General features: G+C 39.7%; 1 protein-coding gene across 2 annotated transcripts in view; it reads left to right on the forward strand.

The window, feature by feature from the left end:
* Positions 1 to 14,755, forward strand: part of GPC5 (glypican 5) — a 1,587,384-nt gene that overhangs the window by 382,406 nt on the left and 1,190,223 nt on the right. For both annotated transcript variants that reach the window (XM_027973706.3, XM_060394594.1), the window contains exon 5: positions 13,838 to 13,963. In XM_027973706.3, coding sequence (XP_027829507.2) covers positions 13,838 to 13,963 — 126 coding nt within the window. The remainder of the gene's footprint in view (positions 1 to 13,837; positions 13,964 to 14,755) is intronic.

Consider the following 14,755-nt stretch of genomic DNA (forward strand, 5'->3'; position numbering starts at 1 on the left):
AAATGAGTTAAGGTCTTTGTTTAAAGTTCTTTTTTAATGGAGAACAGAGTCAGTGCTCTCTGAGGTGCATTTTTATGACATGGGAAAATGAGATGAGAGCTTGTTTTGCAAACCTAGTTTTGACATCAGGTTTAAATCACTCTTTTTAGAGGAGGATGCTTTCAGAAAGGATGCTTTTTACTGGGACATTAAATGGTAACATGTTGGATTTGAGGAATATTGAAAAATGAGAATAGACATATCCATATCAATTGTATAGGTGGCTATCATTGTCCAGCTCAGGGCCAGTATAAAACCACCACTAGGGAGCCTTAAACAGACAGCACTTGTCAGAAAAGAATCCTCTTCAGGGAAGATGGAAGGATGTCGGTGTGTTGCATGTTTCCAGTGCTCTTTCCCATCATTTTCTCTGGTACCCCCCAGCCTACCCACCTAGTTCAACCCCTTCAGCCCTTTTGAGAGGTAGGGAAATCCTGTCTCGTGAACAAGAAGATTTCCTATCAGGAGGGAGAAACCTGGAATCATTTTTAGTCAAAAGAGACTCTCCTCTTGGAGAATGGTGCCAGTTCTGAGGTCTCAGCTTTCATCATGAGCAGCGGGTTCAGGTGTGGTTCAGAGAGCAGACTTTATGATAGTTACTAGTTTAGAAAAGATAGTATTTTCTTTTAAAATCAAATATGAATGCAATGTGCTTGAAACATTTCCATTTGTGATAAAATGTGCTGGTGCCATTTATTGCTGTGTTTCTTTGTGTTACATTCACACTCTTCCCACATCTCTGCCGGCATCATGAATAAAGCCCGTGTAAAAAGGGGCCAACAAACTTGACTTCAGAATCCTGATAGCCAATCTTCCTGCATGTATTTAATTATTTTCAAGTCTTTACAACAATAGCCCTTATTGCCATAGAACAGAAATCTAAAGAATTCTTTAGAAATCTCAGAATTAAAGATTTTAAAATTAAAAAAAGAAAAAAGAAAAAAAAAAGAAAAGAAAAAAAAAGAAATCTCTTCTCAAGATCTATGCAAATATTTCGTCAAATAGCATGACTTTGTTGAGAATTAAGTCAAATGATGAAATACAGAATTGCTAAAGAAAATAGTCCTTATCTAGAAACATGTGATTATGTATTTCCTCTGCAGGACAGGAGACTGACACTTTAAATATCTCCTGTTTGACAACCGTGGTCAAACCCGTCCACAGGTTTGAGACTGTTCATTAGTGCCACATTAACCTTAACTTTGCCTCAGGCCATTAACTAGCAAACTGCACATTTGACCTTTGTTCTACAGATATTTTCAAACAGTGTGCGAGGTACTGCTTTTAATTTGGGTTCTGTATTAATGTGTGGACTGATGTGAGGGCTAAAAAAATCGATATATGTCATTAACTACAGAAACGTGTGTTCTGAAACATTCCGCAGACAAAAGTTCCACTCAAAAATCAGATTCTTCTCCAACACTTTTTCAGATAATTAGCTTTGCTCAAAATAAGAAATAGTCTCTTTTATATTGTGTTCAAGGGAAAAAGAGCGAGGAAGTGCTCTATGTGACAGTTGATAAACATTTTAAAGTGGAAACAAATGCCCACTAGGTGAAGACCTAAGATTAGAGGTATGCCTTTTGAACATAGCTCTGTTTCCAGCAATGTCTCATGAAACAAAATGCAAAATCAAATGTAGATTGGAGCCATATGCTTAAGTGAAAACAGCTCCCTGAAATATCAGCAAAGTTTGAAATGTGTGGTTATCACTCTTCAAATACTACATATGAGGAACATGTCAGTCTTATAAATTAAGAAGTAAAAGTTGGCTTAGTGGGATATTTTAATAAATTATACCAGCATTGTTGTATCCAGAGTTTGACATAGTATATAGCTGTATAAAAATAAGTAAGATCTAGATTTATTAACCTGAAAAGCGTTCATGAAATATTGTCAAGCAAGAAAAGTCAGTTGCATTTATGTGTATAGCTTGGTCCTAGTTTTATAAAATGAAACCATCTCTATCTTAATATGTCTGTTTTTTGTTATGTGTTAGGGTGTACATAGCGGAAGCTGAAGAAAGCACCCTGGGATGTTGTCATTACTTACCTCAGGAGGCATGATGGAAATACTTCAGAGGGACAGCTATGAATTTATTCTTCATGTGCCTTTTAATTATTTTACCACTCACCAAAATATCTGTTACTTTTGTCATTAAGGGCTTCCCTGACAGCTTAGTTGGTAAAGAATCCACCTGCAATGCAGGAGACCCCAGCTTGAAACCTGGGTTGGGAAGATCCTCTGGAGAAGGGAAAAGCTACCCACTCCAATATTCTTGGACTTCCCTTGTGGCTCAAAAATGATTAAAGTTGAACGATGGTGGTAAAGACAGTTGGAAGTGTCACTTAGTTTGTCACTTAGTTTTAGAGTAGTATCTGGACATCCCTGTGTCAACCAAACTAGACATGACAACTTCAGGGTGAATTGCATTTCCTTTCATATTTTTTTTCCCCATGTGATGGATCAGGAGACCTTTCTGGCACTATTGGCCTCCAGGGCACGGGAAGCAAGGAAGTGCTAACTATGCTGGCCCATGTTCCTGTTGCCTCCAGTCAGCTCAGGGCAAACAAGGCTGGAAGCTATGAAGGAACAATTGTGCTCCAGCTTTTTCCCTCTTTCCTGTGCTAGCACAGTGTGCAAAGCTGTTCATTAGTTAGTGATCAGAATTTACTCCACAACCTACTATATATTTCAAATTGGTAAAGAGATATAGATAAATCCTGTGTAAATATGTTGCTTTCTAAATCCAGATTTTGGCAGGAAGAAGTGATGTATCTATTTTCTAGTCTACCAGTCTACAACTAAAGTGTGCTCTGTAAAAAGCAAGATGGTTTCTGTAAAATTTTAAAAATAGAGGGAAATATTCTTCTCTACAAAGTCATTCAACTTTGATTTGTCAAACATCCCATATCTGCCCTACATTGCAAAGTGATGGCATTTTTATTAATTAATTAATGAAAATAGTCTTGAGGTCTGTGTTGACTAAATGCCTGACTCAATAAAGGACAGAAATGGTAGGGACCTAACAAAAGCAGAAGATATTAAGAAGAGGTGGCAAGAATACACAAAAGAACTGTACAAAAAAGATCTTCATGACCCAGAAAATCACAATGGTGTGATCACTCACCTAGAGCCAGACATCCTGGAATGTGAAGTCAAGTGGGCCTTAGGAAGCACCACTATGAACAAAGCTAGTGGAGGAAGTGGAATTCAAGTTGAGCTATTTCAAATCCTGAAAGATGATGCTGTGAAAGTGCTGCACTCAATATGCCAGCAAATTTGGAAAACTCAGCAGTGGCCACAGGACTGGAAAAGGTAAGTTTTCATTCTAATCCCAAAGAAAGGCAATGCCAAAGAATGCTCAAACTACCGCACAATTGCACTCATCTCACATGCTGGTAAAGTAATGCTTAAAATTCTCCAAGCCAGGCTTCAGCAATACATGAACTGTGAACTTCCAGATGTTCAAGCTGGTTTTAGAAAAGGCAGAGGAACCAGAGATCAAATTGCCAACATCCGCTGGATCATGAAAAAAGCAAGAGAGTTCCAGAAAACATCTATTTCTGCTTTATTGACTATGCCAAAGCCTTTGACTGTGTGGATCACAACAAATGTGAAAAATTCTTCAAGAGGTGGGAGTACCAGACCACCTGACCTGCCTCTTGAGAAACCTGTATGCTGGTCAGGAAGCAACAGTTAGAAATGAACTTGGAGCAACAGACTAATTCCAAATAGGAAAAGGAGTGTGTCAAGGCTGTATATTGTCACCCTGCTTATTGAACTTACATGCAGAGTACATCATGAGAAATGCTGGCCTGGAAGAAGCACAAGCTGGAATCAAGATTGCCGGGAGAAATATCAAGAACCTCAGATATGCAGATGACACCACCCTTATGGCAGAAAGTGAAGAGGAACTAAAGAGCCTCTTGATGAAAGTGAAAGAGGAGAGTGAAAAGGTTGGCTTAAAGCTGAACATTCAGAAAATGAAGATCATGGCATCTGGTCCCATCACTTCATGGCAAATAGATGGGGAAACTGGAAACAGTGAGAGACTTTATTTTGGGGGGCTCCAAAATCACTGCAGATAGTGATTGCAGCCATGAAATTAAAAGATGCTTACTCCTTGGAGGGAAAGTTATGCCCAACCTAGACAGCATATTCAAAAGCAGAGACATTACTTTGCCAGCAAAGGTCTGTCTAGTTCAAGGCTGTGGTTTCTCCAGTGGTCATGTATGGATGTGTGAGTTGGACTGTAAAGAAAGGTGAGCACCGAAGAATTGATGCTTTTGAACTGTGGTGTTGGAGAAGACTCTTGAGAGTCCCTTGGACTGCAAGGAGATCCAACCAGTGCATTCTAAAGGAGATCAGCCCTGGGTGTTCATTGGAAGGACTGATGTTAAAGCTGACACTCCAGTACTTTGGCCACCTGCTGAGAAGAGCTGACTCATTTGTAAAGATCTGATGCTGGGAAAGACTGAGGGCAGGAGCAGAAGGGGACTACAGAGGATGAGATGTTTGGATGGCATCACTGACTTGATGGAAATGGGTTTAGGTGGACTCTGGGCGTTGGTGATGGACAGGGAGGCCTGGCGTGTTGCGGTTCATAGGGATGCAAAGAGTGGAACATGACTGAGTGACTGAACTGAACTGAACTAAAATAACTAACTTAGCAAATAGCTAATTTCATCACTTTTCATAAGTCCTTTCACTTTGGTTTTCAATTTCCTTAGTTATAAAGTAAGAGACTACACATTAGGATCCTGTAGAAAGCTTTTAGACAAACCCAGATGCCAGGGTCCTATCCCAAACACAAAATCTGAATGTCTGAGGGAGAAATTGAGGTGTAGTTTGTACTTCCTTGGTGATGATAAAGTGCATTTAGGGCAGGACACTACTGGATCAAATAGTCTCTAAGTCTTTTTCTAACACTTGTTTTTATAATATAGCATATCTATAATGTATTAATTTTGATGGGTATCTTACACAGCAGTGTGATTAAATATTAATGCATCCCTATATGTTAATTTTGGCATCACACATTATATATGTATATGTGTATATAGAGGGAGCCCTGGAGAAGGGAATGGCAACCCACTCCAGTATTCTTGCCTGGGAAATGCTATGGACAGAGGGGCCTGGTGGGCTACCATTCATGGGGTCCCAAAGAGGCTAAAATGACTGAGTGATTAACACAAAAACATATCGAGGGAAACTCTGTCTTGAACCTGTTTGGAAGAATCTGGGACAGTTTGTAGCCCTGCCCTCTGGATTTCTTCCAATTTCTAATTCAACGCACCAGAAAGGTCCTTTTGATCTTTCTCCACAATCTTGGAGCAGATCTCCTAATTCACATTTTCCTGTCAGCCATGCTCCCTAAGGACTTTTAATTATCATTATCATTTTTACAAATGTGCTTGTTTATTTGACTACGCTGGGTCTCTGTTGTTGCCTGGGCTTTTCTCTAGCTGGGTGAGCGGGGGCTACCCTCTAGTTGCAATGCTCAGGTTCTCATTGCAGTGGCCTCTCTTGTTCCTGAGCATGGGCTCAGGGTGCGAGGGCTTCAGCAGCCACAGCTTGAGGCTCAGTAGTTGCAGCTCCCGGGCTTTAGAGCACAGGCTCAATAGTTGTGGTGTTACACAGTATGTTGGATCTTCCCAGACCAGGGAACCCCTGTCTCCTGCATTGGCAGGCAGATTCTTTACCAATGAGCTACCAGGGGAGCCCTATCATTGTCATATTTTTAAAATGTATTTAGTATGGAAACTACTAATTCTGGAAGTTGTTAAAAACTAACAGTGCATCTGGGCCAATTTAACAAGAGTTTGTTGGTTGCCTGTGGGGTACCAAACTGGAGTCTAAACCCTTGGGATATAAAGCAGACGTGGCTCTTGTCTTTAGAGAACACACCCTTTAATCAGAGAGGCAGGCAGACAGACAGAGGAATTGTAATACCAGATAACCAGGGGTATAGAACAGATGCCAATTGTGGCATGAGAAACATACTGGACCAATAAAAGCTTCAAAGTCTGGTCAGGCCAGGATTTAGAGAGGAGATGAGGATTAGCTGGATCCTGAAGGATGGAGAAGGAAATGGCCACCCACTCCAGTGTTCTTGCCTGGAGAATCCCAGGGACAGGGAAGCCTGGTGGGCTGCCGTTTATGGGGTCGCACAGAGTCGGACATGACTGAAATGACTTAGCAGCAGACGGATGGGTAGATGTTTGGGGGAATGAAATAGGAGGGAAGGCCATTCTGGGAAGAAGCCCATCATTGGGTTTAGAAGCAAAAAAATTGTTTTTGTTCCAAACCTTTGGGTTCCCTCAATGCAGGAGATACAGGAGAAATGGGTTTGATCCCTGGGTCAGATCCCCTGAGGAGGAAGTAGAGACTCACTTCAGTAATCTTACCCAGAGAATTCCATGGATAGAGGAGCTTGACAGGCTATCGTATATAAGGTCTCAAAGAGTCAGACACAACGGAGCACACACACATACATACATATATGCCCACTTCAGATCAGCAGGAGCAATGCCAAAGAGTGTTTGCCCTGGCGTTAAGCATCAGAGTGGCAGAGCAGCTGCCATCTGAAGCATTGCCTGTCATCAGAAAAGGGAAATAGAAACTGGCAAAGCCACACTGGTCCACAAAGCTTAAGCCAGGAGGGAAAAACACCGCTTCTGTGTATATGTCTAGAAGTCAGATAGCCAAAGCTACCCCCAAAGAACCTTGGTGCCCAGAAGGTAGAGAATTGGAACAAATGAATGATAACATAATTTATCTTCTTCCCTTTTCACACACAAAAGGACTGGAAAAGGTCAGTTTTCATTCCAATCCCAAAGAAAGGCAATGTCAAAGAATGCTCAAACTACCACACAATTGCATTCATCTCACACGCTAGTAAAGTAATGCTCAAAATTCTCCAAGCCAGGCTTACGCAATATGTGAACCATGAACTTCCAGATGTTCAGAACAGCTGGTTTTAAAAAAGGTAGAGGAACCAGAGATCAAATTGCCAACATCCACTGGATCATGGAAAAAGCATGAGAGTTCCAGAAAAACATCTATTTCTGCTTTATTGACTATGCCAAAGCCTTTGACTGTGTGGATCACAATCAACTGTGGAAAATTCTGAAAGAGATGGGCATACCAGACCACCTGACCTGCCTCTTGAGAAACCTATATACAGGTCAGGAAGCAACAGTTAGAACTGCACATGGAACAATAGACTGGTTCCAAATGGGAAAAGGAGTACATCAAGGCTGTATATTGTCACCCTGCTTATTTAAATTATATGCAGAGTACATCATGAGAAATTCTGGGCTGGAAGAAGCACAAGCTGGAATCAAGATTGCCGGAAGAAATATCAATAACCTCAGATATGCAGATGACACCACCCTTATGGCAGAAAGTGAAGAAGAACTAAAAAGCCTCTTGATGAAAGTGAAAGAGGAGAGTGAAAAAGTTGGCTTAAAGCTGAACATTCAGAAAATGAAGATCATGGCATCTGGTCCCATCACTTCATGGCAAATGGATGGGGAAACAGAGGAAACAGTGAGAGACTTTATTTTTCTGGGCTCCAAAATCACTGCAGATGGTGACTGTAGCCATGAAATTAAAAGACGCTTAGTCCTTGGAAGGAACGTTATGACCAACCTAGACAGCATATTCAAAAGCAGAGACATTACTTTGCCAACAAAGGTGCACCTAGTCAACACTATGGTTTTTTCTGTGGTTATGTATGGATATGAAAGTTGGACTGTGAAGAAAGCTGAGCGCTGAAGAATTGATGCTTTTGAACTGTGGTGTTGGAGAAGACTCTTGAGAGTCCCTTGGACTGCAAGGAGATCCAACCAGTGCATTCTACAGGAGATCAGCCCTGGGATTTCTTTGGAAGGAATGATGCTAAAGCTGAAACTCCAGTACTTTGGTCACCTCATGCGAAGAGTTGACTCATTGGAAAAGACTCTGATGCTAGGAGGGATTGGGGGCAGGAGGAGAAGGGGATGACAGAGGATGAGATGTCTGGATGGCATCACAGACTTGATGGATGTGAGTCTGAGTGAACTCCGGGAGTTGGTGATGGACAGGGAGGCCTGGTGTGCTGTGATTCATGGGGTTGCAAAGAGTCGGACATGACTGAGTGACTGAACTGAACTGAGCTTTCACACACAAATATGCTAAAACCATTTTCATATTCAAATAAGCATGAATCCAAAGAAAAATCAATTTTCCTTTTTTGGGACTCCTCAATTCCAGTTTCTCATCTTTTTTTTCATGCTCATCATACAGCAAATGTGAAGTCTATTATTCTTTATCAAATGCTTTTAACTATTCTATTAGTTTGTTAAGACAACTATAATGAAAGAACACAGGCTGCCTGGATTAAATGACAGAAATGGATTTTCTGACAGGTCTGGAGGCTAGAAGCCTAAGATCAGGGTGTTGACAGGTGTGGTTTCTTCTGAGACTTCTCTCCTCAGTTTGCAAATTGCCACCTTCTTGCTGTATCCTCCCATGTCCTTTCCTTTGAATTCATGTACCTGTAGTGTCTCTTTCTGATTAGAACATTGGTCGGTGGATTAAGACACATTCATCTTATGTATCTTAGGTAAGTTTAATTACTACTTTAAATGCCCTGTCTCCATATACAGTCATATTGGGGTTTAAGGCTTCAAGATATAAATTTTGGCAAAGGACACAATTCAGTCGAAAACAATTATGGTCACCACATACAGAAGACATTTTTAGTATTTTAATCTGTTTTTCATAATGTCATTTTATACTGAAGAGAATCTCTCTAAATTAAATTTTTTTTCATTCTTTAGCTTTCATAACTCTTAGCATTGAAGTTTTTTTTTTTTTTTCTTTTGCTCCTACTTTTGAGTCCCTTTGGCTTCTTCTGACTATGTATTATTTGCCTGAGAGATATTATTCATGTTCATGACTTCATTTACCACCTCTGTACATGGTGAATCTGGCATCACACGTCCAGTCCACCAATTTTGGCCCATATATCCAACAGCAAACTTCCATGGTATTCATGGTTCTTATAACATGGGCGTCATCCAATGCCTTTTTGAAATGTAGAATCTTGGAACTTGCCCCCTCCCAAACTGTTGAATGCAAATCTACATTTTGGCCAAATCCCCAGATGATGTTATAAATGTTCAGTTTGTAAAATAGGCTTCTACTTGATTACTTTCTCTGGAGATTTAAAAAATCTTGAACTGAATATGTCCAGAATGGAATGAATTATTAATTAGTTTTCCCTCATTCATTGATTTGGTAACTACTCATTGAGTGTACTATATCCTTTACCATTGCTACATTGGTGAACAAAGCAAAACAATAATCCCTGCCTACTTCAATTTTTTATTGGAGTATGGAAGACAGATAAGAAATAATAAAACATTGCAAATAAGTATGCTATATGCTCAAATAGAAAGTTATATGTGCCATGGGAAGATGAAAATCTTGAGCAAAATAAGGTCAACTATTAATATAGTGGGGGACACTGAGTAAGTGATGTTTCCTTTCCTTTATTTCTTTTTTTAAATTTAAACTTTTTTTTTTAATGGCTGATTTACAATGCTGTGTTAGTTTCTGCTGTACAGAGAAGTGAGTCAGTTAAACATATATATGCATCCACTCTTTTTTAGATTCTTTTCTCATATAGGCCATTACAGAGTATTGAGTAGAGTTCCCTGTGCTATAGAGTAGGATCTTATTATCTGTTTTATTTATAGTAGTGTGTATATGTCAATCCAAATCTCCCAATTTATCCCTCCATACATTTCCTTTATTTCTTACATCAGGAAAGAATACAGTCTTTTCATTAGTCACCTGATGGAAGACAATTAAAAGTTATCTTAACGTCTTTACCCGTGAATTCTAGGTTCCTAATGTTTTTCTGATGTTGACTGGCAAGTGTTTTTTTCTTTTTTTTCTCCCTATTCTCGTACTTCTCCCTTTCAGCTTGGTTATAGTCCCCTTGGTTATAGGCCCTGATGCTGGGAAAGACTGTAGGCAAAAGAAGAAGGGGGTGGCAGAGGATAATGTGGATAGATTCAACTCAGTGGATTTGAATTTGAGCAAATTCCCAGAGATAGCAGAGGATGGAAGAGCCTGGCATGCTATAGTCCGTGAGCTCTCAAACAGTCAGACACGACTCTAGCAACTGAACAACAATAGCGCAACATAGGCCCCTAAGTGACCTCACTGCATTTCTATCTGTTTTCACATTACTGCAGTGACAATGATGGCTTTCACTTGCTGGCTGGGGAACTTTTAATGGCTCTCACTACCTTGTTAATAAAACTGAAACATCTTATGATGATCAAGATGGCTAATTACAATCTTGCCTCCTTCTCCCTTTAACTATAATTCCCATGAACACACTCCTCACTAGCTAAACTAACTGCATATGACTCTCTGAACACACAGTGATCTCCTTCCTTTTTACCCCTGCTTATCCTGATCCTTGTTGTTTGCTTCTTCTTTTTTTGCATGAAACATGGAAATGTTATCTTTATGTTTCCTGATTCCTTCTCTGTCCTCAAATATGACACTATTTACTAACACTGTATTATTATTGTGGATTTTTATCAGGATATATATTCTTAGAAGGCTGAGCTATTTTATTTAGCCATGGACCCCTGGCACCAACACAGAGCTTGGTACGCCATAGTGTGTAGTATTTTGTGACAAATAATTGATAGGTGATGGTTTATGGAATGAGTGGAAGTCTTCTAAGAGATGATCTTTTCAGAGAGAATGAGGGCAAAGGCATAGAGGTATGTTTGGAGAATAATAAGCATCACACTTTTGTGGAACCCTAAACCGTGGATTGGGTTGCTGAAATTGAGACAGTGTCTTATATACCTTTCTAAGAAGACTAGATTTCATGCTGTAGAGAATAGAGAGGCATAGATGACTTTACGCAAATGAATGGCATAGTCTGTGGACTACCAGATTTGAATTTCTATAGATGAATCTCATGGGGGATGGGAGATGATTGTTACGGAACAAATGGGAGGTATGTCCTCCAGGTGTAGTGATTCCAGTGAAAAGATTAAGACTTAAGCTAAGGCAATGACAGAAGCATTGGAAAGGAGGCTGGAAAATAAAGATGTAAAGTTTCCCTACTACAATATACTGTGTGTGAAAGAAGAAATGAAAGAAGGACACCATTTACCAAGATTGAAGTTGGAGTTTTAGGGGCCATAAAAATATCTATTCATGATCAGTTTGAAAGTCTCCACATCTACCAACTCATGGGGAAAGACCCTGATACTGGGAAAGATTGAGGACAAGAGGAGAAGGGGACAACAGAGGTTGAGATTGTAGGATGGCATGACGACTCAATGGACATGAGTTTGAGCAAACTCCAGGAGATAATGAAGGACAGGGAAGCCTGGCATGCCACAGTCCATGGGGTCACAAAGAGACATGACTGAGCAACTGAATAGCAACAACATCTGCAGCCATTTGTGCCAGGCCTCTTCATTTCCAGAAGATTCTTTGATTCCAAACATGTGGTCATTTATGTTGGAAAGAAATCAGGAATGGAGTCACACATCTTCTCATTCATTAAACCCCACTCTGTAAGAAAGAATCAGTCAATTTCATCAATTATATTTTAGTAGCTGCAGCATGAGAATTGATGTTTGTTCATGCATTATAATTAGTGGAAGATAGCCATCAAGGAGAGACTTATTTTCTAGTAGAGGAAATTGATAAAATATAGACAATCATTTAATTGTGTTAGTGAGAAGATAGAGCATCTTTTTTTCTTTGACTGAGCATGAGCTAGAAATTTGTGCTTCCTGTGACAGTTTTGTTATTACTTGTCTGGTCAAGCTTTGCTAAGGAAAAGTGAAAGTGAAAGTCGCTCAGCTGTATCCGACTCTGCGACACCATGATTATACAGTCCATGGAATTCTCCAGGCCAGAATACTGGAGCGGGTAGCCTTTCTCTTCTCCAGGGGATCTTCCCAACCTAAGGATTGAACCAAGGTGTCCTGCATTACAGGTGGATTCTTTACCAGCTGAGCCACAATGGAAACCCAAGAATACTGGAGTGGGTAGGCAGAAAGTGAAGAGGAACTAAAGAGCTTCTTGATAAAAGTGAAAGAGGAGAGTGAAAAAGCTGGTTTAAAACTCAACATTCAAAAAACAAAGATCATGGCATCTGGTCCTATCACTTCATGGCAAATAGATGGGGAAACAATGGAAACAGTGACAGACTTTATTTTCTTGGACTCCAAAATCACTGCGGATCTTCCTGACCCAGAAATTGAACCAGGGTCTCAAAAGACTGATTAAATACTCACAAGACACTTGCCATGGGAATGTCTGATTTTCTCTATGGTTGCAAATCTTACATATTTGAAAGCTGTATTTATCCTTCCAACAGAGTGGTGGTTTTTTACAACTCCAGCAGTTTTATATCACTAGTTCTTGAAATACCAGTGAGAGAAAATGACAAGTTGAAACTTGAGGCTTAGTGCTTTCAAAATTAGATTTAATTTTTAAAAATTTGATTATTCCAGCTCTAATTTATAACCATCCCTGCTGTTTAATTTCACTTTCAAAGAAATTCTTTCAAAAGTATCAATGGGGAATGTGGTTTCATAATTGCAGTAATTTAATCACTCATCTTACAGATTTCTGAAGTTTACTGCCCTTCCAACATTTCCATCTCCTGTCCCTGCCTTTTGGTCCAGGGGACATTTCATCTGGATGAGACTAGTGAGTTTTCTTTTTTCCCCCAAAACAGTTATGTATGTAAAAAAGTTCAAAACTAAAGTCTTTAAAACTTGGTCTTTTGAAATGCTAGAACTCAAGGTTTTGAGACCTCAAAGCATTGGCTTTAAAACTCCAAAGTCTTGGATTTCTGAATTGAAAAACTGCTGTTTTGTTGAATTTCCTCTTTCCGCAATCTATACTGAAAAGGGAAGCAGTATGAGAGGGGAAAATAACTTAGCAAATGTATTATACATTACTCACTCCAATCACTTTTATTTTCATGCTACTGAAGTGTGTCACATACCTGAGTTCTCTCATATTTAGTAAAGACGTATCGCTTTTTTTCTGACACACCAAAGAGAAGACCCAGATGGGAGAATCACCCAAGCCTACTAAACTTTTAATCAGTAAGCAGTCAGTCAGCTTGTTGTAAGCCTCTGACATTTCTATATGGAAAAGAAAGTAGTTAGTATCACTAACTGGACTTCCCTGGTGGCTCAGATGGTAAAGCGTCTGCCTACAATGCGGGAGACCTGGGTTCAATCCCTGGGTCGGGAAGATCTCCTGGAGAAGGAAATGGCAACCCACTCCAGTATTCTTGCCTGGAGAATCCCATGGATGGAGGAGCCTGGTGGGCTACAGTTCATGGGGTCGCAAAGTGTCGGACACGACTAAGCGACTTCACTCACTCACTCACTCAGTATCACTAACTACTGGTAACTACTGGTTTAAATACCAGTAGCTAGTGAGGGCTTTTAGGGAAGCTAAATAAAGTGCTATGTGTTTGTGTGTGTGTACGTACTATTCACAATTTCTTGGACCTATATGTATATAAAGTTCATACCCAGTGAAAATTTTATTTAAGAGAATAAATTTGAATACATTTTTAAAAAGATGTATTTTGTGTCTCTATTGTTAGAGAAGTATTAAAAAAAAGTAGAGAATTGTGAGAGCTGCCTTCTAAACATTATGCATAACATTATGCCATTTATATTGGCATTTCTTATGAACTTTGGGGTTTAACTGATCTCTTTGTTTTTCCATTCAGAGAATTTATCAACAGCCTTCGACTGTACAGGACATTCTATGGGGGCCTGGCTGATCAGCTTTGTGCTAATGAATTAGATGCTGCTGATGGACTACCATGCTGGAATGGAGAAGACATAGTAAAAAGGTATTTTATGTATAGTGATTTATGAAAACCTAGTAGCCACTTTTATCCTTTCTTTTCCCCCCTGTTCTTTAATGCGTTACTTCAGTTTTAACTTTGCCCCACAGGTCAGAGGATACATTGATTCCTTCTCTTTTGTTTGTCCAAGAATAATTTGATTTTTTTGACATTTTAGAAATGTGGATAGCATTATGTGGTGTTCTAAAAGTTCTCTTGTCTTTGGTATCCATCTATGGCTTGCTGAACAATCTCACTTTTTCTATTAGGTATTATTTAACATCTAGCCAATCTGTCTTATTTCTCAAATATCTTTTTTTTTTTTTACTTTAATTTTCTGACTATTTAGAAAGTGAGGACATTTAGTGAAATGTGAATACCTGGGCAAAGATTTGTTGATCTCTGTGTTTATGTCACCACAGTGTCAATATGGGTTTCACAGGTGGTACTGTTGGTAAAGAACCTGCCTGCCAATGCAGTACACATAACAGATGTGGGATTTGATCTCTGGGTCAGAAAGATCCCCTGAAGGAGGGCATGGCAATCCTCTCCAGTATTCTTGCCTGGAGAATCCCCATGGACAGAGGAGCCTGGTGAGCTACAGTCCGTGGAGTTGCAGAGTTGGACATGGTTGAAGAAACTTAGCACACAGCACAGTGTTCATATGTCCTCCCTACAGTTGTCTCTGTGAGTGTATGTGAGAAAGTGGCGTGGGGAGAGAGAGAGAGTGATAGAGAGAGCTGGGACTTTCCTGTATGTCTGTTGGAGGCATTGTTTATTTATATACTGTCAATTGTT

Source organism: Ovis aries, chromosome 10, assembly GCF_016772045.2.
Source record: "Ovis aries strain OAR_USU_Benz2616 breed Rambouillet chromosome 10, ARS-UI_Ramb_v3.0, whole genome shotgun sequence".
In the NCBI taxonomy this organism is placed as follows: domain Eukaryota; kingdom Metazoa; phylum Chordata; class Mammalia; order Artiodactyla; family Bovidae; genus Ovis; species Ovis aries.